The sequence below is a fragment of the Anopheles arabiensis genome, chromosome 3 (genome assembly GCF_016920715.1).
Source record: "Anopheles arabiensis isolate DONGOLA chromosome 3, AaraD3, whole genome shotgun sequence".
Classification (NCBI taxonomy): Eukaryota; Metazoa; Arthropoda; class Insecta; order Diptera; family Culicidae; genus Anopheles; species Anopheles arabiensis.
In genome coordinates, this window is record NC_053518.1 from 1,421,415 (window position 1) to 1,448,449 (window position 27,035).

The 27,035-nt window shown below is 45.0% G+C and overlaps 1 protein-coding gene across 1 annotated transcript; it reads left to right on the forward strand.

Annotated features, from left to right (window-relative positions):
- The first annotated feature begins 191 nt into the window (after nt 1-191).
- Nucleotides 192-24,086, forward strand: LOC120902006. The gene is made up of 3 exons (XM_040310426.1): nt 192-797; nt 18,385-18,466; nt 20,917-24,086. The coding sequence occupies exons 1-3, from the start codon at nt 665-667 to the stop codon at nt 21,077-21,079; spliced, it is 378 nt and encodes a 125-aa protein (XP_040166360.1). The 5' UTR covers nt 192-664; the 3' UTR covers nt 21,080-24,086.
- The last annotated feature ends 2,949 nt before the right edge of the window (nt 24,087-27,035 follow it).

Consider the following 27,035-nt stretch of genomic DNA (forward strand, 5'->3'; position numbering starts at 1 on the left):
ATGGGGCACTGCCGTAGACTGTCCCTGCGAAAGAGTGAGACACACGCACACACTCACGGCCAAGCATGGAAAGAGATGCACAGTGCAGTAAGGGATGCAGCAGCAGTACAAGCGGTGAGGGGTAGAAGGGACGCCGCCCAGTCGACGCGCACGAGAAGGTGGACGGATAGGCTCTATATAAGAACGTGGCGGTAGTGACGGTGGCCCATCATTTCGCTCTCGGAAACGGTGGCTCTCGGAAGTGGCTGCCTGCTGTTGTGTGAGCTGCTGCCGTACAGAATAGCGAACGCGTCTACGAAAACGGCGAGCTTTTTTCCCGAAGGCGGAGGTTGGTCGCGGAGCTGCTGGAGAGTGATTGAAAGGGTGTAATATCTTCCCACCTGTTGTAACGCGCGGCTAATAAGCTGTCAGCAAACGCAGCCCAAATCGATCGTGTCTGGCACGTGTCGAGTGAGTGTGCGTGTGTGTTTGTTTGGTGGAGTTTTGAATTAACGGTTCAAACACAGGAGAAATCTTAGTGTGCCGTGGCAAACTAGTTGCGGGCGCTTTTGAAGCAAAGGAAAGGAACAGTGCGCGCATACCCGACCGGGTGTGTGTGGGTTTACTCGATACGTGATCGTGGTGTGCTAAGCGACGGAGAAGCAGCGGCAGTGGCCAAAGCAAGATGAATAAGTGTACGGTGGGAAAACTGTTGATCTGCTTACTGATTGCGTTCATTGCGGGAGCGCACGGTGCCAGCAACTATCTGTACGAGTCCGAGGAGCGGTACCCAGTGCCCGCCTCAAACCTGCTCGAAGGTAAGTGTGATCTTGCAGTGTTGCAAAATGTACGCTGAAACGCCGTGACTGCGAGCAATAGAAAATAATGCTCCCAACACCCAACATTCCCGAAAATCCATCCCCGAAATGAGTGTGTGCGTGTGTGTGTGTGTGTGTGTGTGTGTGTGTGTGTAAGCGTGTCCATGTGTGTCTCTCCCTAGCGACCAACCGTTAGCAAAGCGCTGGGACGAGCTCATTTATCTTGAAGAGCAGGCCGTGACAGACGGTACTTCGGTAGAGCGCCCCCCTCCCCCCCGTCACTGTGCGTTAACGGTTTCGCCACCATATGGTGGCATTTGACGAGCAGAGGGAGGAACACGCAGCAAAAGTGGCACCTATCCCTGGTGCCGTCGGGGAACGCTCAGCCCAAGTGTAGCCAGCCTGTTGCATACAGCAAGCTTCGCCTTCACCAGCACCCTTCCCATCCAGGTGTATTTGAGTGGTGCGGTGAGTGTCACGGTGTTTTCGTTGCCACAAACTGTTGAATGCCTTCCAGGCATCATGCTGTGTGTGTGTGTGTGCTGGGCGGCCGCTGTCGCAAGGCAAAATGGTCGAAAAGGCAGGAAATTCTAATAAATGGGTGTGGTGTACGGGCTGAAGAAGCACGCCATGTTGGGGGAGTGGGGCAATAATTTCCGGACGTTTTTCGTATTTTGTTTGGTACGAACTTTTCGGTGTCTGTGCTTGGGTACGTTTCGTGGTGCTGGTTGTGGAATAGATTTTTGGAAAACTTTTATGTTACGAAGATTAACCATTCAAGCATTTTAAGTGCTCTATAATTATACAAGCACAAACAAATCCGATTCACTTTGTTCAATTTGGTTAGTTCATTTATACTACGTTGAGCAGCAAACGCCGTTGTTTCACACTTAAGCCGTGCCTCGTTTGCCTATTATAATTCAATTACCTTCTAACCAACCGTAAGCATTCCACTACACAAGGGCGTGCGTGCGTTGTTGTGTTATCATCGTTCGACCGTAAGATATCAGTGAGCAAGCGAGCGAGCCAGAGACCGAGCAGACAACAATCAAAGGTTAAGCTGCATGTGCCGTTCGCTTGACAAGCTTAATGAATTTCACTCCCTTCCCATCCTTATCGCTAGCAGCACATACACACACACACACACAAACACACAACCAGTCCATTCGGCTGTTTTGCACTGCACTCCCTTCACGGTCGATGAAATCTGATGGAAGCGCCCGGTCGTGCTCGAGATTGTGCCTCCGTCGGGCAAATGGAGACGCCCAGCCTCCCGTACGGTGGAAGCGCTCGAAATGGCCCCGTGTGTGTGTAGTCCGATTGCAGCACTGCGCTCGCTGCTGGTATGCTGGTGGTGGAATTTTATGAATGGCTTTAATGTTGTGGAAAGCATACCTCAAGCCACTCTCGTGGCTCGTTGCCAGCCGTTGAGCTCTGTTGCGCTATTCCGCTTGCGCTTAACACGATGAGTGTGAATTCCAATGTGGCGTTCCACTTGCAGGTAGGGATGGCGTGCTCGGGAAGTAACATCTTGTGCGTAAATATTTATCCTTACGCACACGATCGAACCAGCGGATGTCTGAAGCGACGTAAAGCACCGTATCTCGGAGGTAAAATTCAATGCTCGGCGCCAGCCAGTGTTCCAGGGTGGTGTTAAAGTGTTCACTGTGGCATCACACTGTTGGGCGATAAGTAGAGCGATGTTTGGCGTACCAATGTTTGGCAGCCAGACATGTGCATAAAAGTTTCACTCGCGTTGAATGCGAGTCACGCAGCATGAACGTCTGCAAAACTCACTTTACACCCGGACGTGGTTTGCATGGCAAACACACAGAGCAAAGGGATAATTTTGATGAATCTGGGGGGTTTTATCTAAAGGGGAAAAAGATACATTTAAGTGTATGATGTGACATGAATCAAGACTTATTGAAAGGGGAAAAGTTACTCCCTGCTGGGTTGTTGTATGAAGTTTTGCGAAGAAAAGACACTCTTTTGTGTTATCAATTAAAAGACCATTGGCACTGTAATCAACAATTCCCTACTGATTGGTTTATTTTTAGCAAACAAAGGTAAACTTGTTTAACCTTTTCCAGCTATCCGATGTTTTTCGTTTTTGTTTTAGTAAAAAGTTTAGTTTTCCATGGTTTACCAGAGCACAGTACCAGCGGCAGCCGAACTGAGTTAGTGACAGGTACAGCTCCAAACACACAAGTACTACAGGCTTTCTCCACAGAACTTTCACAGTACAATTGTGCGGTTGTGAGCAAAGTTTGAATGAATTATTTGTGTTCGGTGGTGGGCTGTGGCAACGATTGCTGCAGGTGAAGCGCGTGTTATGCCCCATAGATCTACCACCGTTTCATTGCGTCATCTGCATACCATTTATTGATTATATTAACTGTGCTACAGACATGGGGAAGCGGGCACTGATTTAAAATTTCCCATTGACAATAGGCGTGGATTGAGATGGGAAAAGTTGTACCATTGATTGAGTTGAACGGTGGTTTTCCTTGTTGGAAGAAGGGACGGAATGCAGCAATTTGGGCGAACCGTGACAGACAGATCGACACACATACAGACAGCCAAGACAGCCAAGACAGCTCAGACAGAAAGGCGAAGACAATCGGATAATGTCGCAAGTCAATGTTTGACTTGTCAGCAGAAAAGTGGGAACGCGCGATGAAAGTTATATGGCGAACAAATTACACGAATTCGGCAAATAGCATGTTTGTAGCCGTACACCCCAGAGTCCACTGACACGATCATCGACAGAGCGACTGCTCTCTGTTGGCGCCAAATATCCCGAAGTGTTGTAAATAGAATCCGTAGTAACACACACACACACACACGCACACAGGGCGAGGACAAGAACTGAAAAGGATGAACAGAACGACCATATTGACAAGCAATTTCATGTAAAAAGGGATGCAAGTGGTTGGTTCTCGTACAATAACCGATGCCTTTCTAGGGATTACACTCAATATAAGCTGCAATATAAGAGTTTTCTATTGTACAGTATTAAATACCCCGAAAAGTTCAATTAATATCTAGATGAGGATGAGATCTGTTGCTGACTCATCCAAGACACAACGTGCAACCGTCTTATCAGCCATTGTCGTCCTCGTTAATTGAGTTTTTTTTTTCTGTGTGTGGCTCTCCACTAAGGATAACACCACTGACCAGAGCGTTAATTAATGTTTGGGGTCACAAGTAGTACGGCGGCGGCCGGGCCTATCATTCTTTCCGAACTTTTGTACCAATACATTGGCGCAAAGGGAAGCCTACTTGCCATACCGGTCAATTGAATGGGCCCTTCGTACCTTCGTCAAAAAACTTCGTACCGAGAAGTACCGGAAAAACTTTAATCGAACCAACACCTGTCCGTAACCTGACAGGCAGGTGCTACCGTGCGAAGGTACAAGCCTTCTGTTTATGTTTTCGATTTGGCATCAGACGCGTTTAGAAATGGAATTTTCCTTCCATCTGCTAAGAAGTGTGGGTGTGAGTGTGGGGTTTTTCGGTGTAAATAATGCACATGACACGTCTTGTTTATCACAAAACCCAGAAGCCTTGTTTGACAACTCTTTCATCACGCTTTGAAATGAGTTCTAAAATGGGAGGAGAAAAAACGAGCACCGCACAAAAACGTCAATGGCATTCCATTGGAAGGGAATTTGGCGAAAAATGTCGGTCTATGTGCGGTGATTCACCCGTGTGATTGTGTTAAAAAAAGAAGCGAGACAGAATAAAGCTGAGGGTGAAAAATTGCAATCCGTTCCCTTCCCAAATGGTGGGGCTTCCTATTGTGAGTGGGGGCCGGGAATAACAGTACTGTGCGGGAATGGATTCGGAGGATTGTGGATACGGTGGTTGGCATGTCGAACCCAAGTCGTTTGGACAGAATTTTATAACCGGTTTGGCGTGCAGTGGAAAAATGGGTGCTTTCTTGTGGCTTTCCCGGTTTGAAATGTCACTGACACGGGGTTTGGGTTGATCAGAAAATCAGTGCAAAAATGACGTTTTTTTTTTGAAAATTATTCACATACGTATAAAGTTCTTAATAAGAATTTCGAATCCGTAAAAAAACAAATGTGTTTGCTCACTTTAAAGCTTGCGGGGGCTTGCAGCATTCAACACACACACAAAGCCATTTAGATATTGCTTTTACGGAATCATTCCTTTAATCACTTCGCCTAAAAACACTTCGCAAAGTGGATATATTACTGCAGCACCCACACAAATGCTCCCGAGAATTGCGTTGAGGACACCGAGTACGATTGGCATATGAAAGAACTTTTTTATGAATCAAAAGTTCATCAGCCACACACACAAAATTGTGTTCTTTTTATTTGCCCAAAAACATGCGATTATTTACTTCCACCGAAAGGATGCTGCTGCAGACAAACAAGACGTTCAAGAGCGCTGCAAAGGGAAAGGGAATGCCGCTGTAACGAGTGTGTGGAAATTTCAAGCGACATTGAATGATTACCTCGTTTTTCATATCTTTTTCCCATTCACGAGCAAGATTACCCATCGGGGAACACAAACGGTCCTGTTGACCCGCATTTGTTTTCCCTCTCTCCCTCTCCCTAAGAGTTTGGTGTGTTTCTGGCGCGCTCGGTATGACTTTTGAAGAACTCGCCATTTCGCCAAAACTAGAACAAAATGGCAACCGCATTTATTGCTTGCTCGGCACAACTCGGCCAGAAACAGACGAAATTGCTTCGGACAGCAATTGAACGATTATGAATTATCGTTGTAGCACTGTGTGAAAGACATAAGAGAAGTGGTCCACTCAGCAGCCGGTTTTTGTCGGCGAACGCTTACCACGCGCCAGTGATTCGTCACAAAGCAGCAGCAACAACTGCTGTCGAGGAATTAAAAAGCGCCGTGACAGGAAACCGGAAGAGAACGTTTTACGGAAGAAAGACACTTTCATTTCACTGTTGCCAGTTTCTTCGCCTGATGGCACACAGCGATCCACCTACGACTGAGCCTGTGCGTGGGTGCGAAATTGGATACAGCTTTTTGGATGGGGGGGTGGAGATCGGCTTCGTCATCGTTTCAATTTCGTCGCCATCTCGTCCGTTTTGTGACACAGTTTGTGCGTCTGAGTCACGCAAACTTTCCACCGCCAATGGAGAGAGGGAAAATGTGTTGCGAAGAGCGTGTTTGAGGGACAGTTTTTGCCTTATGAAGTCTGTTTTTTTGGGGGTGGGCAGTTCCACCGGGACATAAAATAGATGTGTTTGTTACATTTTTGTGATCTTAAGGTCAAGGTGCAAATATTTCATGCAAATGGGAGTTTCTAGTGAGCGGCAGTTTCTATTGACAGCTTTATATTGCAACAAACCACAGTGGCTTTTCAATAGGCAATGTCTTGGAAGAAACTTTGGAAGAGTGAAATGATTAGAAGATCACAAAACAGTCTCTTGGTCAGGTGTATAACCACAAACGTCGTCAGTTGCTCGATTAAAGTAACAGGTGAAATGGCACTTCCCACAGCTTTCGGCAAATCTTGCCCTCTTAAACGCACGGGCCGCGCGCACATTGCCTGCCCGCACTGACACTAAGTTGACGTAAATCTGCCTAAAGCAACTGACGGACAGCTCGAAGTGATCGATTGAACTTCCGGTGCTTTGATGAACCAATTTCGCCACTACCACCCCCTTTCTCCATCGCCAAATCCACGCGACCGTTACCGTCCTCAGGTTGATTGACGGTTTATTTAAGGGAGCGAAGGCGGTCGGTCGGGCTAACCGTTCGCGGAAATGCCAGCAAATTATGAGAGGATGATGGGTGGTTGGGGATGAAGGTTTGTTGGCTTCTGTGCGTGATGGGAGGGAAATTTGGAAAATGATTAAAATATAATGATTGTACCCGAAAAACTTTCTCGCCATCACACAACGTACAGAGTGGAACGAAAGTTAGCTAAAGGTAAAGTAATGGAAAATGGTAATTGTTTAATCTTCTTCTTCTTCTTCTTTGGCTCAACAACCGATGTCGGTCAAGGCCTGCCTGTACCCACTTGTGGGCTTGGCTTTCAGTGACTAATTGATTCCCCCCCATAGCAGGATAATCAGTCCTACGTATGGCGGCGCGGTCTATTTGGGGATTGAACCCATGATGGGCATGTTGTTAAGTCGTACTAGTTGACGACTGTACTACGAGACCGGTTAAAATTGTTTAATATGGTGCCTTTTTTGGGTTGGAGCTTTGAAAGTAATACCCGTTTATAGTTGTAAAGGGTAGAAATAAATATCTAACTTTGTTTTAGAAGTGCCTGCTGAATCCAGAGGATTTTCAAATAAGCTCAAAAGCCTTCATTGGTTAGGTACATTCACCAAAACGTTGCTGTGGATCGTTTCGTTTGGTAATCCTTATTAAACGAGGGCTTATGGTATGCCGGCATCACAATTTTTATTTCATAGAAAAGGCTTTTATAACTGAATAAAAACACAAACAGTTGCAATTTTTCTCTTCCATTGCGCTCAACACGCACCGAATATCACGCGCCAGCCCGACTCTTCGACGAATCGTCACTCTGTAGGCGCGTACGCAACATAATTGGCCTCGTTTGCCACAAAGCAGCGCCACCTTTGATGGGTTTCCTTTTCATGCTGCACTAATACGTTCTCTTTCGCAGTGTTTCGCAGCGTTGTTTTTGTTGTTGCCTTTTGTTGTGGGGTTTCCCAGCTGCCCTTTATCGTTAGCGATCGTGCCGAACGATTTATTCACTGGATACTGGAGCGATGAGGAACAGTTTAACACTTTCCTGCTGGCGTTTGCTTAGGACCGCTTGCAGTTGTCTGTGCGTATCAATTAGCCAGCGTTTAAGGGAGCTTGTTTCGATGTATAAATTAATTCTAAAAGTGAAACATAATCAGCAAACCGCGGTGCTTATAGGATGCTCCGGGAAGGCGAAAGTTTCCTTGAGGAATAAATTTTCTTGAAAATAAGCAAAAAAATGAACTTTCTGCAAAGAATCACTCATTAGTATTCCAACGAGACGGTGATGAAGGTTTTATTCCAATAAATCAATTTTCATTTTCGCCCGGGTGCGAAGACATTTGCGCGTTTGTTTGCTGGAGCTTAGCGTAAGGGGCAGCACCCGCTGGAATTACAATTTCTTCGAACCGAAACGGACTGTGTGAGCAAACAAACAGAGGGGAAAAAATCATCAATAAGGGAATAATTTTCAAATGAATGTTTGCTGTGCGCTCCAATGTGCTACCGTGTCGACGACACACTTTCCTCGGAGACGATCTGTTGCTGTGAGGGGAAGTAAATTTGAAAAATGACCGTCTTGAATGATTCACCATCGATTCCAACGGACACGAGACACGGTTTGACTGCTCAGCTTGGCATAATGATGAATTTATTGGTCCCGCTGGTTCGGTGGGGTGTGGACCGAATAGAGAAAGGCAAAGCAACTCCTACCGTCTGTTGTTGGCGAGAGTTGCGTGGCCAACGAGGGATCAAACAAAGACGTAAAATCGAAAAATAGATTAACTTTGAAGCTTTCGTGGGTGAACCTCGCTAGCCAAATCGGTCAGCCCCCGTGAAGCTCCTGATGGCTGATGTCCCTGATTGTATTTTCTGTCGATCATTATGGACGATAGATGGCACTTCTGGGAAGACTCATCTTACTACAAGAGATAAGGCGGTCGTTTGATTTTTTTTTCAGAAAAAGACGAACACGGCGTAGACCGGTCTGACCGTTTTGAGTTGGATTTAGTATTTAGCAACTTAAGCTAAGAAGATTAACAATAATCTTGGGCCTGTTCATTAATGGTTGAGGCACGTTTTGACCCACCTATCTGCAAATTTAATTGGCTCTTGTTCTTTTATCTTCGCTGTGCAATGGATGTGCTATCCGACAATGTCTATAAATATGTATGTTGCTGTTTGTGTGGAATATGCCCACTCTCTTCAATCATCCATCGAAATCATTTCCAATTGTATCCATATGCAACACCAAAACAGCCGGCGAAATGGAAATTTCATGTCGCAGATTTGAATGCTTCCTTTAGAGGCGTGGGAATGCAATATTCTTTCACCACTGATTCCGTACTGATACAGTCGGGTTCATTATTACGCGCGCGCGCCGTGTCACACTTCAAAGCAAGCAGGGCCCACGCCAACGACTAACGATAGACTAATGACTTTAGCATCATTGGCACCTGGAAGTGAATCGTTTATCAGCCCACCTGCTTTAGCATTGGACGTGTTGGAGTTGTAACACGATGCGTGGCGTGATTAACGCTATGTGCAAATTCGCTCGAACTGGTTGGATGTAAATTGTGCAAAATTGCATATTCCCACTGTGGAACGGTGTTGTGAGAGCGAGAGAAATAGTTAGTTCTGTGAATGGTGTGAATGGGTGAGCTTCCTTTTCCTCGACGCCTTACGCCTCCGACCAAGTTCATAATGATGTTGCAGATGATGATGACGATGATGGAAAGAAAAACTCTTGCAAAAGGGATGAGCGCACTCCGGGCGGTGTCCGACAAACTAGCGAGACACCCAGTGGTAGTACAGCATGTTCGTGAAGCACTAGCCACTTATCTAGGACACCGATAACTACCGTGTGCCGTCACGAGAAGTCCTGTTGGCTTGCCTTTCGTGTGCACTCTGGGGAATGGGAAGCAGATAAACCATTTTCCCAGCAGCTTCCGGTCCGGTATTGTTGCGTGTGCGCTGCATTGTGTGCTGTCCGACGGGAAAAAGGAAAAACGGTGCATGACTTTTGTGATTAAATTTATTATTTTCCTCGCTCTGCGACGGGAAACGGAACAGTTGTGAAAGAAAAAAAAACAACAAAAAAAGAGGTCATTTTCAACAAGCATTATTGTTATGCGTAGTGCAAGAAGTGAAGAAATGTGAGAGAATTATGATGCATGTCCTTCCTTACATTTGCCCATTGTTTTGGAATGTGCTTCCACAAGCCGTGTGGATGGATAATATTGTAAAAAGGAGGATTTAATTGCTTTCTGGTGCAACCCGGTTTACTTACAATTTAAAGTATTTGGTTTGTTTGGGATGTAGATTTGGAAGCATTCAACAAAACGCCTTAAAGTATGCAAACTGCAATACATAGTCTAGCTATTGAGAGTTATGTGAGTATTTTGTAAGCGGATTTCTGTTAAATTGTTTATTGTTTTATTGCTTATAGATGATTTATCGTCACCATAAATCGGCAAGCATCACATTCAAGCGTTTAACCATCTATTGAAACACCAATTAAAGTGTCGGTAAAAGGCACGGGCACGTACGGGCTGTTAGGTAGAAAGCATCATCGGTGCCTCGTTCACAGTTTCACGCTCCCCCACTCGTCCTTTTCTACTCACTTGCATGGCCCTCACCGCTGGGGGATAAGAAGAAAGATAAATAACACTTGCCTTGCGTACGGTGCTTTTGTAACTTCTCACACGCCACCGAGCATGGGAAGAGTTAAGCGAGGCTAATTTCAGCCCAACTCCCGGGTTAAAGTAGCTCGTGTCTATCCTGCACGGTACGGGGTGTAATTGAAGCTGATGCAATTTTTTTACCACCGCAAACAGGCAGCTGATGCAATGTGGATGACGTTCGTGGTCTTTGTTGAGGCCTGTTGTGGAAAAAAAACAGAAGCGAAACACCGATGCCACAGGAGCCACATGCGGTGGAGCGAAATATTGGCCATCATTTGTCGTTCGGTAAACTGTTTACCAACTGGAATGAGCTTTCTGATAATCCGGCGTGGTGGGTTGGGGAACAGAAAAAAACACACACAGGAAATGCGTACGTACCATGCAGAGTGCAGGGAACAATTTCCTCTTCACCTGTGTATTTCCGGTATGGTGCCACCAGCAACTTCTCGCCGCATTATCCGTATGGCGCTTTGGCGTTAAACTATGTCAACCTGCCTGCCAGTTGGAGGGTGAACTGTGAGCAAATAGTCATGGGGCGTAGTAGCTATTGTTTTGCAAACACAAATAAAAATGGAATGAAACGGTTCGAAGCGACAAACTTGCATGGTGAAGTTGGCTATTTCCCTTGGAAAAAGAAATGTCGAGAAATTGTTGTGCGGATGTAGTACGTGCGAGCGATGAAGCTATTGTCGGACAGGTCGCTACGGTGTTCTATAGGAACTTTTTCCCTTGACCATGTTGTGTGGCAGAAGAACAAAAAAAACATAATTTAAACTTTGCCGGCTTCTGATTGAATCGTTTCCGAGATGTGTGAGAAGGCACTGTTCGGGCAACTGCATTCTCAATAAATGTGGTTACCAGTTTTGGCTTATTTCTATTGCCAGCAAAGCAAAGTTCAGCCGGGAATTGAAGGCCACAAAATCTATAATTGACCTATGGAAAGCATCTATGCCATCTAGGTGGATAAAGCTATGAATAATTTATAAACGATGATGCAAACAAACTTTCAATCCGGGGACCAGGAGCTGGAGTAAACAGTTCCGGGAACGTAAATTTGACCTTTCCGAATTCGCCGTTCGGGCTGGTGATCGATTATGCTTAATTTTCTCCTTTTTCGGGATTAAGCTGGCGGGATTGTGGTGACGATGTATAGTGTGTCTGTTTTAATGGACACTATTTTTAGAGCGCCTCTCGGTTGCAGCTCAATGTGTCAAGTTTGGATGCATCAGTCGGTCGAGTCGGATGGGAAAACACTGTCGGAAGCTTGTATTTTGGTCGATTTGGAGGCGCGTTGGATGATGGTGTGGGTTGGGATATAAATAGTCATTGTGGTTGGTAATGGTTTTCAGAAATAGATCATATTGGATGTGACGTTAGTGTATGAAGTACGTAACGCTTAAGATAGACTAGTTGTAAAAGGTAAATAAGGTAAGGACTAGTTTTCCCTAGAAATCGGCTTCAAAGACTTTGGTCGCTTTCAGCTCTGACACGCTGTAAAATGGAAATGGAAATTAACCATATGGTTGGGCGCCCTGTTCCCATTAGCCGACGCGTTGCAATAATTCCATTACGTTGCTATCCCAGCTCTTTATCTCAATAACGTACCCACAACCAGCCGCTCTTTATCCCTTGCGATATGAATGCACTAACGCAGGTTAGTGCAAAAATATTTATGGCACCTTGGAGAGAGTGGTTCCATGCGCTACAAACCAAAAAAGAAGAAGGATTCAACTTCCATTACTTCCTTCACATCGTGCACAAACACATACGCGGGGAAAAAAGGGGACTAGAAACCTTAGCCGGGGCGTAAAGTGTGGCGTTGTAATATATTCATCGCTTCACGTTCGCTCACGTTCCCGCAGCGTGAGAAATGGCTGCATAAATTATAATGAAACGCTACACCCGTGCGACCCGTCGCCGTGTAGTTTATGATACGTAAATAAATAGTTACAAAAGAAAATACGCTTTCCTACCACATCCACCGCCCCGGGGGGTCGGCCTTCAGGGTCGGCCAGGGAAGAGGGATGAGATGAACGCGTGTGGCGCCTTTACGAAACCTAATAATGGAACCGGAAAGCTGTACAACGCTTTTCCGCCCGGAGTGAGTGGGTTGCCGTTTTTGTCTGCTGTGGCCCGTTGTTGAGCAGGAGCTTTAATTACGTATGCATCGGCGACACGGCGGTGTTGATGACGATGGTAATTCGATTAGCTTAGACGGCACTGCAACACTAGCAACACTTTGCAGATTGTTGTTTCTGCTCGTTGCTCTTATCTGATTTTCCAAGATCCGATTTCTTGGAAGGAACAACAATCGATTGAACTTTCGAGGAGGGTGAGCATCGTCGCCTATTGGCTTTCCTTCTTTGCGCCGGGAAAGCTCCCAAGCCGTTCGGTAGTTATTACGAAGCTTGCATTTAACGTATGTCCTGGAACAGGAACTGAAGGATACAATAGAGTTAGCATACTTTCTGCGAAGGAGTTTGTTTAAATTATGGACCAGGTGGAACGGTGGAAAATCGATCACTTGTTTGTTCCCCCACTCTCAAGGGGAATGGCCGAGTTTGAATTGGATTGCCGTTCCCGTTCCGATGGCGATTGACACACCTGTCCTGTCTCCACAACACCGGTCGAAGGTACTTTTGGGGATGGAATGGAAATGGTTATTGAATTTAGGAGAACGGAACGCAAGTGTTTGATGTTGACGTGCAAATGGACATGTCGATGGACGCAAGGCACTTCCGTTGAAAGATGATATCGTTTGGCTCGTCTTCAATGGCAGCAAGGTTTGCTAGTGCTAGAATGTGTGTGTGTGTTTGCGTATTTGTTTGTACAGCTTTGTTAAGTGCTTTTTGTTGTGTGTGTGTGTGTGTGTGTGTGTGTGTGTGTGTGCTTTAGATGAAGGAACTGTGTCTTCTTTTCCACTTTACTTCAAAAGCCTGTTTGCATAGGTAGAGCTGATCTCCTGTTAAACCAGACACCTACAGTAATTCACCCGAAAATCAGCCTTCAAGGGTCAATAAGCTACACAAAAAGCGATACGGGCAATGTAAGAAAAGAATAAATCTCGCTTCTATCCACGCACTGAACCCCACATAATGTACCGTTACGCTTGACTCACACGACTATGCTTCCATGCCAATCAAAGGGATCCATCAGTCGGATGGAGCCAGGGAAGAGAAAAAAACGGAGGAGAGCAAACAAGGACGTACTCATTTACGGATCAGTGACTAGCGACAATACTAGATAACAGGGCGTCTGCCATGGTGGATTGTACCGACGAGGAAAAGGGTAGGTGCTGTGCCTTCGGTTAAACAGCTTTATCGTGGTGTGCGAAAGGTACTGGAGAAAACAACGGGTAGATAACATCAAAAACCTCAAAAGCTTAAGATTGGGTTAAAGGGTGCTAGGCGTGTTGGGTTTGGGATTTAAACCATTTTAAAGTGAGCCGAGATTTGATGTACCGTGAGCTTTTCGTTTGAGATTAGTTTTACTAATGACTCTATTATTCATACCATCTCTTAGCCATTGGTTCCTAGGAATGTGATGATAACAAGAAGAAAACTTAATTAATTTAACAATATTAGTCTGAGGATCTATGTTACAAACTCTCGAATAAACAATTCTTAATGGAATCATCATCCACCCAAAACCACCAAACCACCCTACCCGCTGGAGCCCTACGTTTCTTGTTCGTCTCGACCAGTCTCGACCATTAAGTGTCTGCAGTCGCTGCATGATCCAATCAACGTAACAGCGCTCCAGAGCACACTGCAGGCCCATGTGCTCTGTCTGGTGTGTGACAATTTTTTAGCAACAGATTTTACACCAGAATTGGATCATGGTGACACACTTCCCCGTCGTGCCTTTGGTGCGACCGGAACCGGTAAGCTGGAAAGGTCTCAATTAATGGTTGCCATTTTGAGATCCATTGTACCGCAAGCGATCCCTGCACCACTGCAGGGTCTGTCCCTTGGGACTCGCTGCTGCTGCCAGTGCACAATAAATGAAGCTCTGTTGAGCTAAAGCAACCCATAACCTCCGGCTGGTTCTGGCTGGTCGACAAAACCCAGATGGCGTTTCCGGGGGGAGCATTGTGTCCTCCGTACGTTGTGTGGATTGTGGGGTTGTGGGTGTCTTACGACCAGCTCCAGGAAGTAAGGAGGAAATTGAAATTGCACTCTGAATCAACACACAGCGGCGAAGGTGGTCGTCTCTTGGAACTGTTTCCTCCCCACGTTTGCTGTGCCTTCTTTTTGTGATGGGAGTCGTGTTCTTTTAAAGAAGAAAAGCATTTAAAGCCAGAGGATATTGCAAAGATTGCAACCACCTGCGAATTATAATGGTCAATGGGATATAAAGGGTAACTCTTACGAAAGACTGTGAGAATTTTAAAGCAATATTTAGATTACCCAGTGACTGAGTTTATGATGAGGATGGGACGATAAAGATTGATTAGCTTTTATGTTTGATGATGAGATGAAAAATGGAACCAAATGTGCTTAACCAAAACTCATTTTCGTCCCACATCACTCATTGTATGACGTTGGTTCGTCGTCTTCGTCGTCTTGCTCTCAAACTCCAGGAATTCATCACCCAGACGCATAGGTATCGCTTACAATTTGCCAATTATTTTCCATCCTCGATTTTTTCCCTATAAAACATCGCTCTTGTGGGCTTCCGGAAACCCAGAAAATCAAACCCCGCTGTACAATGAACCGTCGAGTTTCACCCCCCCCCCTCAAACGGATGTTAAATTAAGTTACATTAAAAACGTGATTATGTCACTTTTCTTACGCCCTCTTCCCCCTTCGTTGGAGCTTTTGCTTCATCGTTGGTATGCATCCTCGATGCTTCTTCATCTGCGATTCCCGAAATTCCAAAAGCATAACATTGGATGAAGTAATTTCCCCCATTTCCCAATAAGCATCGCCCTGCATGAGGCGGTCTGGATGTGCCGAGGGTTTCCTGCGTGTGTGTGTTTTTTGGTCTGTTTTTTCGCCGAAGCCCTATCATCGTCTGGCAAATAAAATCTACGAATATTACTTCACGCTTACCGAAGCACCCTCAAATTGATGATGTAAAAATATAAAAATGGATCATCATCGTCATCGGGATGATCATCGTAGTCATGCGTTGCCATTCCACTGCTGCGTACTGGCGACATGCTTCGCATAGGACAGCCAACATGGGCAGGAGAGATTTAAGAAAACATTTTCCTCGGCACGCAGAAGGAACACAGTGTAACGTTCATTCGCTTCCTCACGATTCTTCAGCCGCTGGTTGGAGTGGGGTTGGAAAATATAGAGGACAGCTAGCAAAACCCAGCGAGCCTGCTCACCGTGCTGGAGTGTCGGAGAGTGCTTTTCGAGCCGCAGCAGCTCCACACCTTGCGTGCAACAGTCCCTTTGGCGTATCATCTGGAAGCGTTGGAAAGAAAGTCCATGGCATCGTTAATTCAACAAGCAGAGGGTATTATTATGCTGGCGTTGACGAAATGGTGCTTCAGCAAGGCTACTGTGAAACGAGGGGTACAGAGGAGTTCCTTTGAAGTGCACGACGGGCAATATGTGCAAGAGTTTCCGGGGTGGGTCAATTTCCACGGACTTGGGGATACTTTCTTTCACGCGTGGAGCTTAATTTACGTTAGCTAAGCTTTTTTTTTCGTTATTGAACGATTTATCGTACAGTGTCGTACGTTATTCGAGCTGGGAAGTGTGATCTCATATCCTGTTTGATAGTCGGAAGTAGTGTAAAGTGAAGGAAGTGAAGGAAAACCGCCCTCTTGCATTATCTTGTGGCGTATGGTTGGCAGATCACAAAAGGCTTACTTTGGAGTGGGCCGCGAAAAGCTTTCGCAAAGATGAGCCTTTTGAGTGCACAAAATGAGGTTAACTTTTATGTCTGCCTGAATCGTTTTTGATGTGGTCATAGCCCTGGGTGGTGGTTTTGTTAAAGCGGCTGTTTGCTCATGAAAATTAAGACACGATGTACACCGAATTTATGGGCAGCATTTGTAGTATCATTAATGCTATCGACCCTTCTGTCGTGCATATTCCAGTGACAAAAGCTCTTTTTTCTAAGCATCCTTTTGAGCCATTCATAATTACAATGGATGGAATGTCTTTTTAAAACGTTTCACCAGAAACTGCTCTTGTCCTTCTTCGCCCATCCAGCCTATCCACAAGGCGAGCGATGATGTATCCTTACGGGTGGTTTATTTTGCGTAGGTTTTTGCGTTCCTTCCGCCTACGAGAATTTCCATTCATTCATGGATTGATTCGGGCGCTGTTAGAAAAATAAGCTTCCCCAGCACCTCCGATCCAGCTAGCATCAGGCAGAGGCAGAGGCCGTTTCACGCAATTGATATAAATCTCCCATTATGATGCAACAAAGGCTCGCACAAGGGCTCGTTTACCCCCTACGGGTTGGGAAGCGATTGCTGTAATTGGTAACCTGTTGAATGGTGCTGGGTCTGGGTGAGAAGGAGAAGCTTTCTACTAACACAAGGGAGTCAGCTGTGCTGCTTCAGTAGGTAGCATTCTCCCATGCAAGGATGATGAGAAATTGATACCGATATCGGCAGGACACGTTGTTGTGAAAGAGAAAGCTTTTGTTTTCTGTTGTTTTGGGGGACATTTCTTGTGAAAACGATATCTGTAGTGTGTTGTGTTTTGTAACGACAGATAAAATTTAATTATTTATTTACTGATCTGATACTCCTTCCCAAAACTTATCGGCCAACGTCAGCATCGACTTGGTGTGGCTGGCAGTTTAGTACATTAGTTCGTTCGCCCACACGTTCGTGCTTCATTCCAGCACCCATCCCAACCCAAGCCCATCCATTGATTCTGTTCGATTTCGATAAACTTACCATAAAACGAGTTTATCGAACGAGAACCAATATATATATATAGAACACACCCGAACGTCATCGGGCGCTCGCTGGTAACATGCTGTACCACACTAGCAGATGATTTATCTCCAGTTGCTCGTCATTTTTTGTCGTCCGCCCCACTTCCGACCCACTCCGGCAGAGCGGAGTGTTCCGGCTTCCCCGTTATTCCTTCGACGCACCAACTTAATGCTCAATTACATCGCACTTTTCGTACCCTGAACGCCCTCGCTGCACGTACCATCGTACCAGCTGTGCAGCCTGTGATGTTGACTCGTACTCTTATCGATAAGGGAACAGTAAGCTGTACGTGTGCATGTGTGTGTGTGTGGCGATGTAAAAAATACAGCCAATAAATACAATCAATCCATGTGACTAACCACTAACGAAATGGTTCCGTCGGTTCGGTTGGCCGGCCAGCCTGTGTCTACGACGCCTACGACGAGATCGATTAAAGGGTCCCAGGTCCCGGGGAGCAAGTGAGCGTAAACGTCAACCCGCACTTCCTCCTCGTCCTACACACACACACACACACACCCAGCCGGGGAGGAAGCATTCCCACAGCGCGGTGGGGGCCACCATCAACACTTTGCCAGCCACCAACGTGCGATGTCGAACACGTGGATCAATAATGTGTTGTTGTTGCTGCTGCTGCTGGCGCTGCTCCGTATGCTTTGGGACGTAGGGGTTGTGATCTCATGTGCCGCCCTAAGTGGATGTTAACTTGGTTCGGTACAAATTTATGCTGCTATCGTATCCATTCACCCCTGCGACAGGCCTGCGTTGGTTGGACGCCAGTAGCTTTAGAGAGGGCGTAGGGACCACAAAACCATACAAAAAAGGAAGAAGAAACGTAAAAGGATAGAGCGTTGTGCGGTAATTTCCGACATATGGAATTTTATGCGTGGTGTGTTTTTTGCATTATTTGGAAGCATTTAGGGAGGAAATTTAATGACAAAGTTCCCCTCCCAATCCCTAACGCCTCTGTGCGTTGCGTTTTTGGGTGCGTGGGAAATGATGTGATTTGAGGGACGATTAATTGACGGGCGGTAATTGAAGGATAGCAGCATGGCATAATGGAACGCCAAGGTTGCGATCTTCCATGTGTGTGTGTATTTGTGTTTGTGCTTTACATTCCCATGGGTGTAAATGGTGGTGATCACTTTATTAGCTTAATTACATTCTTTGGAAAGGCATGAAACCAAACATTTCACCATTTTTCTTTGACTTTTGATGGAACTCGACCATTAATGTACAAGTATTTACCATTGCTCTTTATTTACAGATGACGTCGAGGATAGCGATCGAACGAGCCTCACGGACGATGGGGTGCTAGAAAACTATTTGCAAGGAGGAGGTGCTTCCAAGTAAGTATCGGCAAACAAAAAGCCCCATTCAAATCACGTGACAAAACATTCTCGAAGTTCCAGTTCTAGCAATATTCAGTCATTGCATTGCCGGAAGAACCCAACCCGTAGCCCAATTTCGATGAACTTCCAGAGCTTCTACATCCCTTAAATCTCTACGGATTCTGGTGGGAAAAGTTTTTCAATTTACCACCACCCCCTGCTGCGCTGGTCGTGGAGGGGTGGTGCTTTTGTTTTTGTCATGAATGATCGATTAGATGCGATATGAATAACTTTCAAGTGGATTCTAAGACCTCGCTCTCGTTGTTCACGTTGTTGGCAAAAATAAGGGCACTTTTTCTGTTACAAAGTGCACGGCCCGCGGCGACTGGTGAACTAATTTAATGTTGTTTTTATTCCATTACTGCAGCACCATATGGTGCGAGGAGGAATTGTAACAGGCATTCGTCATAAAAATGTGTACCAATATGTATTTCGCACTAGCTTACACCGCGTCCCGCCCTGGTTGAGGATTGATAGCAGCGGCTCGAGTGTAGTGATAGTACAACCAATCCGGGACGTGATGAAAATTCCATTTCATCAACAACGTGCCAACTACACTCGACAAACACAAACAGACAGATGATGATGGATGGAGCTGGGGAGAGAGAGCGAGGGAGAGAGAGAGAGTTGGGGTTAGGGAGTGAAGGAAAGATGAATGAGAAGTAGAACAAGCTTGCGCGGGAAGAACATTTCGCTGTAAGTGTGCAAAAGCAAACCTTTTATCAAGGAGAAGAGAATGACGAAAAAATGTACAACAACCTCGAAAACAAAACACATCACAAAGCCGATAACGATAAGTAGAAAGTGCTGGTGCTGGTAGAAAGTGCTGGAGATATTAATATGTGTTAGCACAAGGCAGCAGTACAGGCACGAGACAAATCCACCAGCGCTTGACCATGAGAAGTGCAAAAAATAAAGCGACACCGACACAACCGACTTCAAGGACCAAGGCCGGTGGCACGGTGGCCGTTTCGCTTCCCAACTCCACTCCACTCACCAGTGCAAAGCGCTCTGATCAAGAGCATGCTAGCATTATTATTATTGTTGTCATCATGACAGAGAAAGCTCCAGCACTGACAGGAGATTGTTTTTTTCCTTTCGCACCGTAACCTCCATCCTCAAGGCATTTTATCAGCCCAACGAAGAGGATTTCTTCTCTTTGTGTGTGTGTGTGTGCATGCGTGTCCCCTACGCCGCCATGTTCCTCTCTCGCTCTGATTTCGTAAACGCCTTATCGGTACGATAAATGCCCAAAATTCCTATCGCACCATAGCGACACGAGTGTGTGGCACTAACGGACAGGCATCGTAATGGTTGGTTGGTGTGGGAGTAAGTAATAACAAAACCAGAAGAAAAAAAAATCACTCCAACCAGTGGAACATAACTTCAACTTTTCTACCACTTGTACGTGATTTTTTTGTGGGCACGCTGTTGTTGTTGTTGTTGTTGCGCATTATTGGTTGAGCTTTTGAGCTTTTGACGGTTTGACGGTTTACTTAATCTCTGTGGTCGCGGCTGGAGAATGAAGTCAAGGGAAAATGCGACAAAAATGCTGAGTTGTCATACATGGTCCCCGTAGCCCGGGAGAGGAAAATGTGCCGATAACGACGCGGCAGTGGGATGTGAAAATTGATTGGAAGCGACACACATTTCAACACTCCGTAGTTATCAAGCTGTTCGTTTTTTGCGACTGCTGCTGTTGCTGCTTGTGCTGCTCTACGAGAGCTTTGTTTACCAAAAACCGTGACCGACGACGATGTGGCTTCCTCCAGCATGACCTTCTATTAGTGGGACCGGATTAACGATTTTTGTGCGATTATGCTGTGTTCCGGGTTCGTTCGTTTTTTGTCGTTTAATTTTTCGCTTTTGGCATTTTTGGGACTATTTTTCTGTTCTCCGTGGTGGAGGTGGAGAGCTGACATTTGAGAAGCTCGTATCATCTTCATCCCGTAGCCTTGTTTGGTCTTTGTTTTCAGCAGCGGTAAATGAGTGGTACACCATTTTTACGCCAAAAGACAGGCACTGTTTTGCCGATGTCACTATCGATGTGTCCAACGCTGCTGTCAGTGATTGGATGATTAATAGCCATTCAAGGAGTATGGGTTTGTGTAGGAGCAGCTATCATTGTTTGTGGAGATAATTAACGTATTCAGATTTAGTGTCGTTTCGTACTTATGAAGTATCATGTTCACATGTACTGCTATTGTTCAACAAATAAGCCAGGAGGCCCCGATAATGTTAACGACAAGGATAATTAAGAGTTTCGATGAGTCATAGATATACCGATAGCATACATTTAGTACATTATTACTTATTTCTTCAGTTGATATGACCTAACTTTCCCCACAAATGTCGTTTGTATGACAACCCACTACTTAACAGTGTCATTTCGTTTCCTAACTTTGCAGACGATCATCCCTGATCCAGGTGTACCGAAGGGGATGCATCCCAAGAGGTGGCAACTGCGATCATCGGTCCAACGACTGCTGCCACAACAGCTCCTGCCGATGCAACCTTTGGGGCTCCAACTGTCGCTGTCAACGCATGGGCCTGTTCCAGAAATGGGGATGAGCGCTGAACGAGCTAGACCACTAAGATCTTTCCATTTTTTTGCTTTCTTCCCAATCATTTCCCGATCCTCATTTCACATTTGAAATAGTAGTCAAATCTTTTTGAAGAAACTGTATTTCCTATCTTACATTGACGATTCTGTTCAATTTAGTAGACACTTATTATTTATCCTCCCAGTATCCAGTGATTGGTTTTTGTATTGGCTTCAGTTAAATAATTTCAATCTTTGCTCCCAAAACGGATACCGATATCAGAACCATAGCAAACGATTTATCGGAAAAACGCGCAATTCTATCACGACACGGAACAGAGACAATGGGAGAGAAAAAAAAAATAACACGAACAGGAACATCTGATCACGGAACATGGCAAAAACTAACATTTACCGACGCATTGTATGAAAAACAAACGCGCAATGTTGTATTGCAAACCACACAAATTACTTCCTAGCTGCTCTGATGGTGAAATTAAGGATTTTATATAAAGAAGCAAAACCAAATACATTTATATATATACAAACCCCCCTATACATATATATTATATATATACACACGTACACATAAAGCATCCCTAAAGCATACGTTTTACGATTCCGCACACACACACAGTGCTAGCTCCTCTGCTAGCACATTCCCATACACACGCACCTGATGGCGTGTGTGTGTGCGTGTGTATGTACACGGGTGTGTACGGGAACAGGGCCGTACGGCACAGACACACTCCGAAGTGGCTCCTTGGGCGGTGCCAAATACGTTCCATTGCGCCGCTCCATACGAATGAAGTGTCCAACTGGTTCAACTGGTTCAAGAACAAACCCTGCAGCAACCCTGCAGCAAACACCCGCATAAACCCCGCTCGTTTCTTCGTTGTCTGTCCTTCATACTTCCAAACGCACTTCACAGACAGATGGTCGGACTGACTCTGGTGTGGTGTGACTGCGGTGACTGGCGAGATCGGGGATGACGAAACTAACTACACATTACAGAGTTACTGTTTTAGGATTAGGATGGGTGGACAAGGTGTTACATGAAAATCACCAGGCAGGTTAACTGCCGTTGCCATTGCTATTAATCATGATAAAGATAAACGTTTTTAATAGGAGAAATCAAACCCCCTCCCTTAAACAAGCTCTCAAAAGCTTCTCGATGTGTGTGAGTGTCCAAAGATAATAGAATTAAATGAGAAAAGCGATTCCTATCTTGGTTTAGTTCATTTTCGTACAATCATTACGTTTGTAAGGAATAAATACCATTCCATTCTAGTAAATCGCTTGGCGAAAAATGTATTGTTTGTGTACTTCCACTGAAAACACCATCATTCAAATCAGAACGTTTCTTTTAAAGATCTTCAAACATCACTTGCAAAAGAAGCTTTCCATTGTTGTTTAATCTTTGTGTCAATAAGAGAAAGAGATGGGTGGCAAAAAGACTTAAAGAAAACGATCCAATTAGACACAGTGCACAAAATGACAAGATCAATTGTACAAGTTTTTTTTCTGTCCAGGGAGAGGAGAAGATACCGAGAAAGGTTGCACTAGCAAATATGCACAGTCGAGCAGGGTACGGACACAGCACTAGATTGGGATGGGGGACAGAAACTAGCATTATGATGTAAAACAAATACCAAATAGTAAGTTTTCGCCCCCATTGGCACTAGATACAAGGCACAAGCCGAAATGATGGAAACTTTTCATTCAGTTGCATATAAAAATACGCATACATATTTAACGCCATTATCTATGTGCAGTATAATTGTACAACCATCCATGCGTGGTACGAATACTTTGGAGCTACTTAATGTGGTCTCCTGTGAGCGTCCTAGTGCCCAGCCACACACAATAACACAACAGCACAGGTTAGGCGCACACGTAAGGCGAAAGATTCAGAGAATGGTCGAGCAGTTGGAGGAAGATTGAGCCGCAAACTCCATCAAAGTACGCTCTGGGTTGGGTTGCAAAGGTGGCGCAAGAAGCGAACCTGCGCAACCGCCCATACCTAACTGCTCGAAATCTCATCTTGGCAGCTAATTAGCTCGAATGGTGCGAACAACAAAAAAAGGCTCACCAAAAAGGTTTACCGCAATTGTTGTCTGTGGTGTGGTGAAGTGTGTTTTTATGCTCCAAAAACGGACTGACGGCAAAAGTCCGACCGGTGTGTAGTGGGACGTTCGTGCAAGCCTGCTTATTGCTGTGTCTCTGCCACATGCACCACCGGTCAACCGGTGCACACACACACGATGGCGAGAGGTGGACCGTTTCCCAGCCTTTCAAACAAACGATAGTAAAATTCATCTCTCTCCACCGTTTGGAGGATACGGCGATTGCAATCGATTTGTGCGGTAGCTTAAAATCCCCACCACCAGGGGGAGCAACACTCTTCCCAGCTGTGGCATGCCCTTTGCGCGTGGAACCTTTTGCGTGTAAGCCTTTTTGTTTATTGATACCAAAGTTTGCATTTTTTATCCAATCGGTAAGCATCTAGAACACTAGCAGTTATTGTATTGTAGTTGCTGGACGAATTGTAATTATTCCCACCTCCATCCTTCTCATCCCCCATATACATACATACATACATACATATATGTATAGATCGGAACGATCCAACTAGTGTCATTGAAGTCCTTGCCGTATTTAAACAAAAGAAACTCTGAGTAAGCTTCACGAGACTTTACAACACGCAAGCTCTGTAACGAGTGTGTCCTGATGATGAAGATGTGTGAGTCTTTTTGTTTGAAAATCTTACGTTAATGGTCCGTTATTTTTCGATGCCCATTCCGCACTGGCTGGGCAGCGGTGCGTCGTGCGCCCAAAGCAAAGAATCGCTTGGGAAGAGATCAGGAGCATGATGAAACAAGACAAGATAAATAAAAGAAGGATAAAACACACTGTAAAGAGAGAAGGGAATAGTACAAGGGGATAGCGAGGGAGGAGAGAGAGAGAGAGAGTATGATGTGGACAATGAAAAATGAACAAATAAAACAATATACAAACAAACCAATGCAAAGTTAATCACACTGTTCGATACACTGTTGCAAAAGCATAAATCACTGCTCTACACTTTCCCTTCTGTTTTGGGATGCTTCCGTTCTGAAACATCCAGATCTTTTTTTTTTGTTGTTAATTATACTGGAAAAAGCTGAGAAAAATATGAAAGAAAAGGATTGTTGATTGAGTTGGATCGTGTTTTCGGCGATGCGAAGGTAAGATAACATGATTAACGTGTTCGCTTAATGCTGGTTAGCAGGAGAGCCGTTTCATTCAACAAAAGAAGTATTTCTTGCGATTATTTCACTCAATCAACGTGAATGCTAATAAAGCGTGAATTTCTATTACCGCTAAGTGGTGCTGCTCGTCCCTTTCTTATACCGGCACCCGCGCTGCAAGAAGTTAGTCTAGAGTAAAACTTTGGTTTTAACGCCATAAAGCACCACTCTCGAGGCGTGCGAAATGGATCTCGAGTGAAAGAGTTTGTCGGGATGAGCGATATAAAGACAAAAGTTGGTCCACTTCCAGCAGCATGATCTTGTACGATAAGAAGCTTTCGAGAGCATCTGGAAGCGCTTTCAAGGAAGCATCCATCCACGGGTGCATTGTCATCTGCTATGAAGCTTAAGAAAACTCTGCAGTAAAATGGGATTTGAATAATATCACACTTAAATTTCTGTTCATTTTGAATATGAAGTACTTTAAATGGTTTTACGTTTTTAAACAATAGCTAAACTTGGAAACCCATTCACTAAAGCAAAAAGGTCCATCAAACCACGTGCTCTCGTGCATCGGAACGTACGCAGCCAGCGCACGAACGATGATTACGAGCGGATTGCATACATTTAGGCGTATACGGAAAGGACGCGGTGCGTTCGCAACGCTAACGATTCCCAGAGCTTCAATCGTATTGTTTTCACGTCATTTCTATTGAAATGCAAATCAACTCCATTCATAGGAAAATAAAGTTAGCTAATTTCGGAAAAGCTCGTACTCGTCATGCCACAAATTGACACTTGATGGGGTGCGATTCGTGAAACGTTATTTATCAATCACTCACCCGATTATTGACTGCCTTCCGATATCGGCACAAAAACAAGTCACTGTAACGTGTTGTTTTTCCTCCATTTTCTTCCCAAACGTGAGCTACCGATCGACCAATCGATGGTGGTGGTGGCGGTTTTGCAGGAATGAGCAGGCCATCGGTGTCGCTTCTCGCTCGGTGTTGTTTACCAAGGCGCAACGCTTCAAGGCGCGTCAATATTCGCGTTCCCGCTACGGGCCAATTGATTGAGAGAATCAAATTTCACTTCATGGTAGCATCAGAATACATACAGACATTGTGGGCGATAGATATATGGGAAATGTTACGTTTTGCGAAATACCGACTGTAAAGTTCCAAGAATCCTTTCCATTAATGTGTTTGCTCCTCATCACATCATGGGTTTGGTCGTCATGTCACGCAGCAGATCGCTTAGAAGTATCGCTTTTTAATACAATCCAACCAATCTCTTTACGTTAAAATGATGTAATATTCCATTCCAAATGTATCGCAATACGCCAATTACGACGTGTTGCGAGAGAGTATTGCTTACTTTTTGCTTCCGTACCCATTTCCAGGAAGCCAATAAAGCGATGCTTTCCCCCAAACACACGGTTGCGAAACATATGCTTGAGGTTGGCAACCGCAGCAATAACATTTGCTTATTACATATATTGAAAAAAGGGAGCTTTCTTTGCTCATCTTGATGAACTTACATGCTTCAAAAGCGGAAATGTTGGCATTTGATTTAATTGACGTCAGATGAAACAGGATCAAACCACCTTTCTCAACCCCACACATCATAAGCCAAGCTGTTGGGACAAACAAAAAAGCGACTAATGTTGCATAACACCCTCCCCCTTTGGAGTACATTGGCCCTGTTTCCTGCGAAAGAAAATACAGCTCGCCCAGAATGATCCCGGTCGGAAATTGGTAAGCTATTGTTGTACGAGTACGTACGTTTAATTTATGCTCTTTTGTTAAAAGGACAACATGAAAAAGAGCGGACCAAAGGAAAGAAACAAATGCACGATGCGGTTTTGGTAAAGGATAATTTCGCCCGTAAAACGCTAGCTCTAACACAATAGACGATTGCAACACGCACACATACACACGAGCGATTTGAATAACGATGCAATTTTTTCGCCCATACCCGTTGCTGTTTGATGCAGAACAAATGGTACAGCAACGGGAGCGCAAATTAAGTGCAATTAGCTATTGTTGGGGCAGCATCCTGTTTTCTAAAATATGCATTCACCTCTTTGTGATGAAAATGGAAATTGTGGTGAAATATTTGCGAATGCCTGTTTTTTTATGTTGTATTCGTGGTGCTGGATGGGAATTTTTGGGCCGTTCGTGTTTTTAGATATCGATACAGTTCAGTGGCCTTTCGGGTGGTTTGGGAATTTAATTTTCGTTTAGAATGGAACAAAACCGTGTGAGCTGGAAAGCACTAAAAATATAACTTAAAATCCCACTCCCCACCCACCGAACAACGCATCACTCGAACGCGCGACACGTTTGGCGTTAACATCACATACCGAGAAGGAGATTTGATCAGCGCTTAATGGAGGGAAAGAAACGTTCTTCTTAATATGTGCGACATATGCCGGTACCTAAAAATAAACAACCGCGAACGGGGAGTGTTGTCGGTGGTAGAACATTACATTATAGTGGCTGTAGTAGCAGCGCCCAACGGACGTGTGACGTCAACGCAAGCCGTCTACGCGATAGATAACACGTTCTCGCTCGCTGTCAAACAGCCGGGGCGAATGAAATTGATATGTAATCTAGAGCCATTGACTACTACTACTACTGCTGCTGTGCGCACAGGGATTGCTTTTCTTGCATGTACACAATCCTTGCATTGTGCGAGGGCAATGCAAAGGTACCGCACCGTTAGTAGGCGTTGGCTTTTTTTGACGAAAGCT

What these genes read in the sequence shown, in the direction of transcription:
- LOC120902006 (XM_040310426.1), top strand. Translation starts at nt 665, where the DNA reads ATGAATAAGTGTACGGTGGGAAAACTGTTGATCTGCTTACTGATTGCG. An exon ending in CGCCTCAAACCTGCTCGAAG is followed by an intron (nt 798 to 18,384) that starts GTAAGTGTGATC and finishes CTTTATTTACAG; the next exon opens with ATGACGTCGAGGATAGCGAT. An exon ending in CAAGGAGGAGGTGCTTCCAA is followed by an intron (nt 18,467 to 20,916) that starts GTAAGTATCGGC and finishes CTAACTTTGCAG; the next exon opens with ACGATCATCCCTGATCCAGG.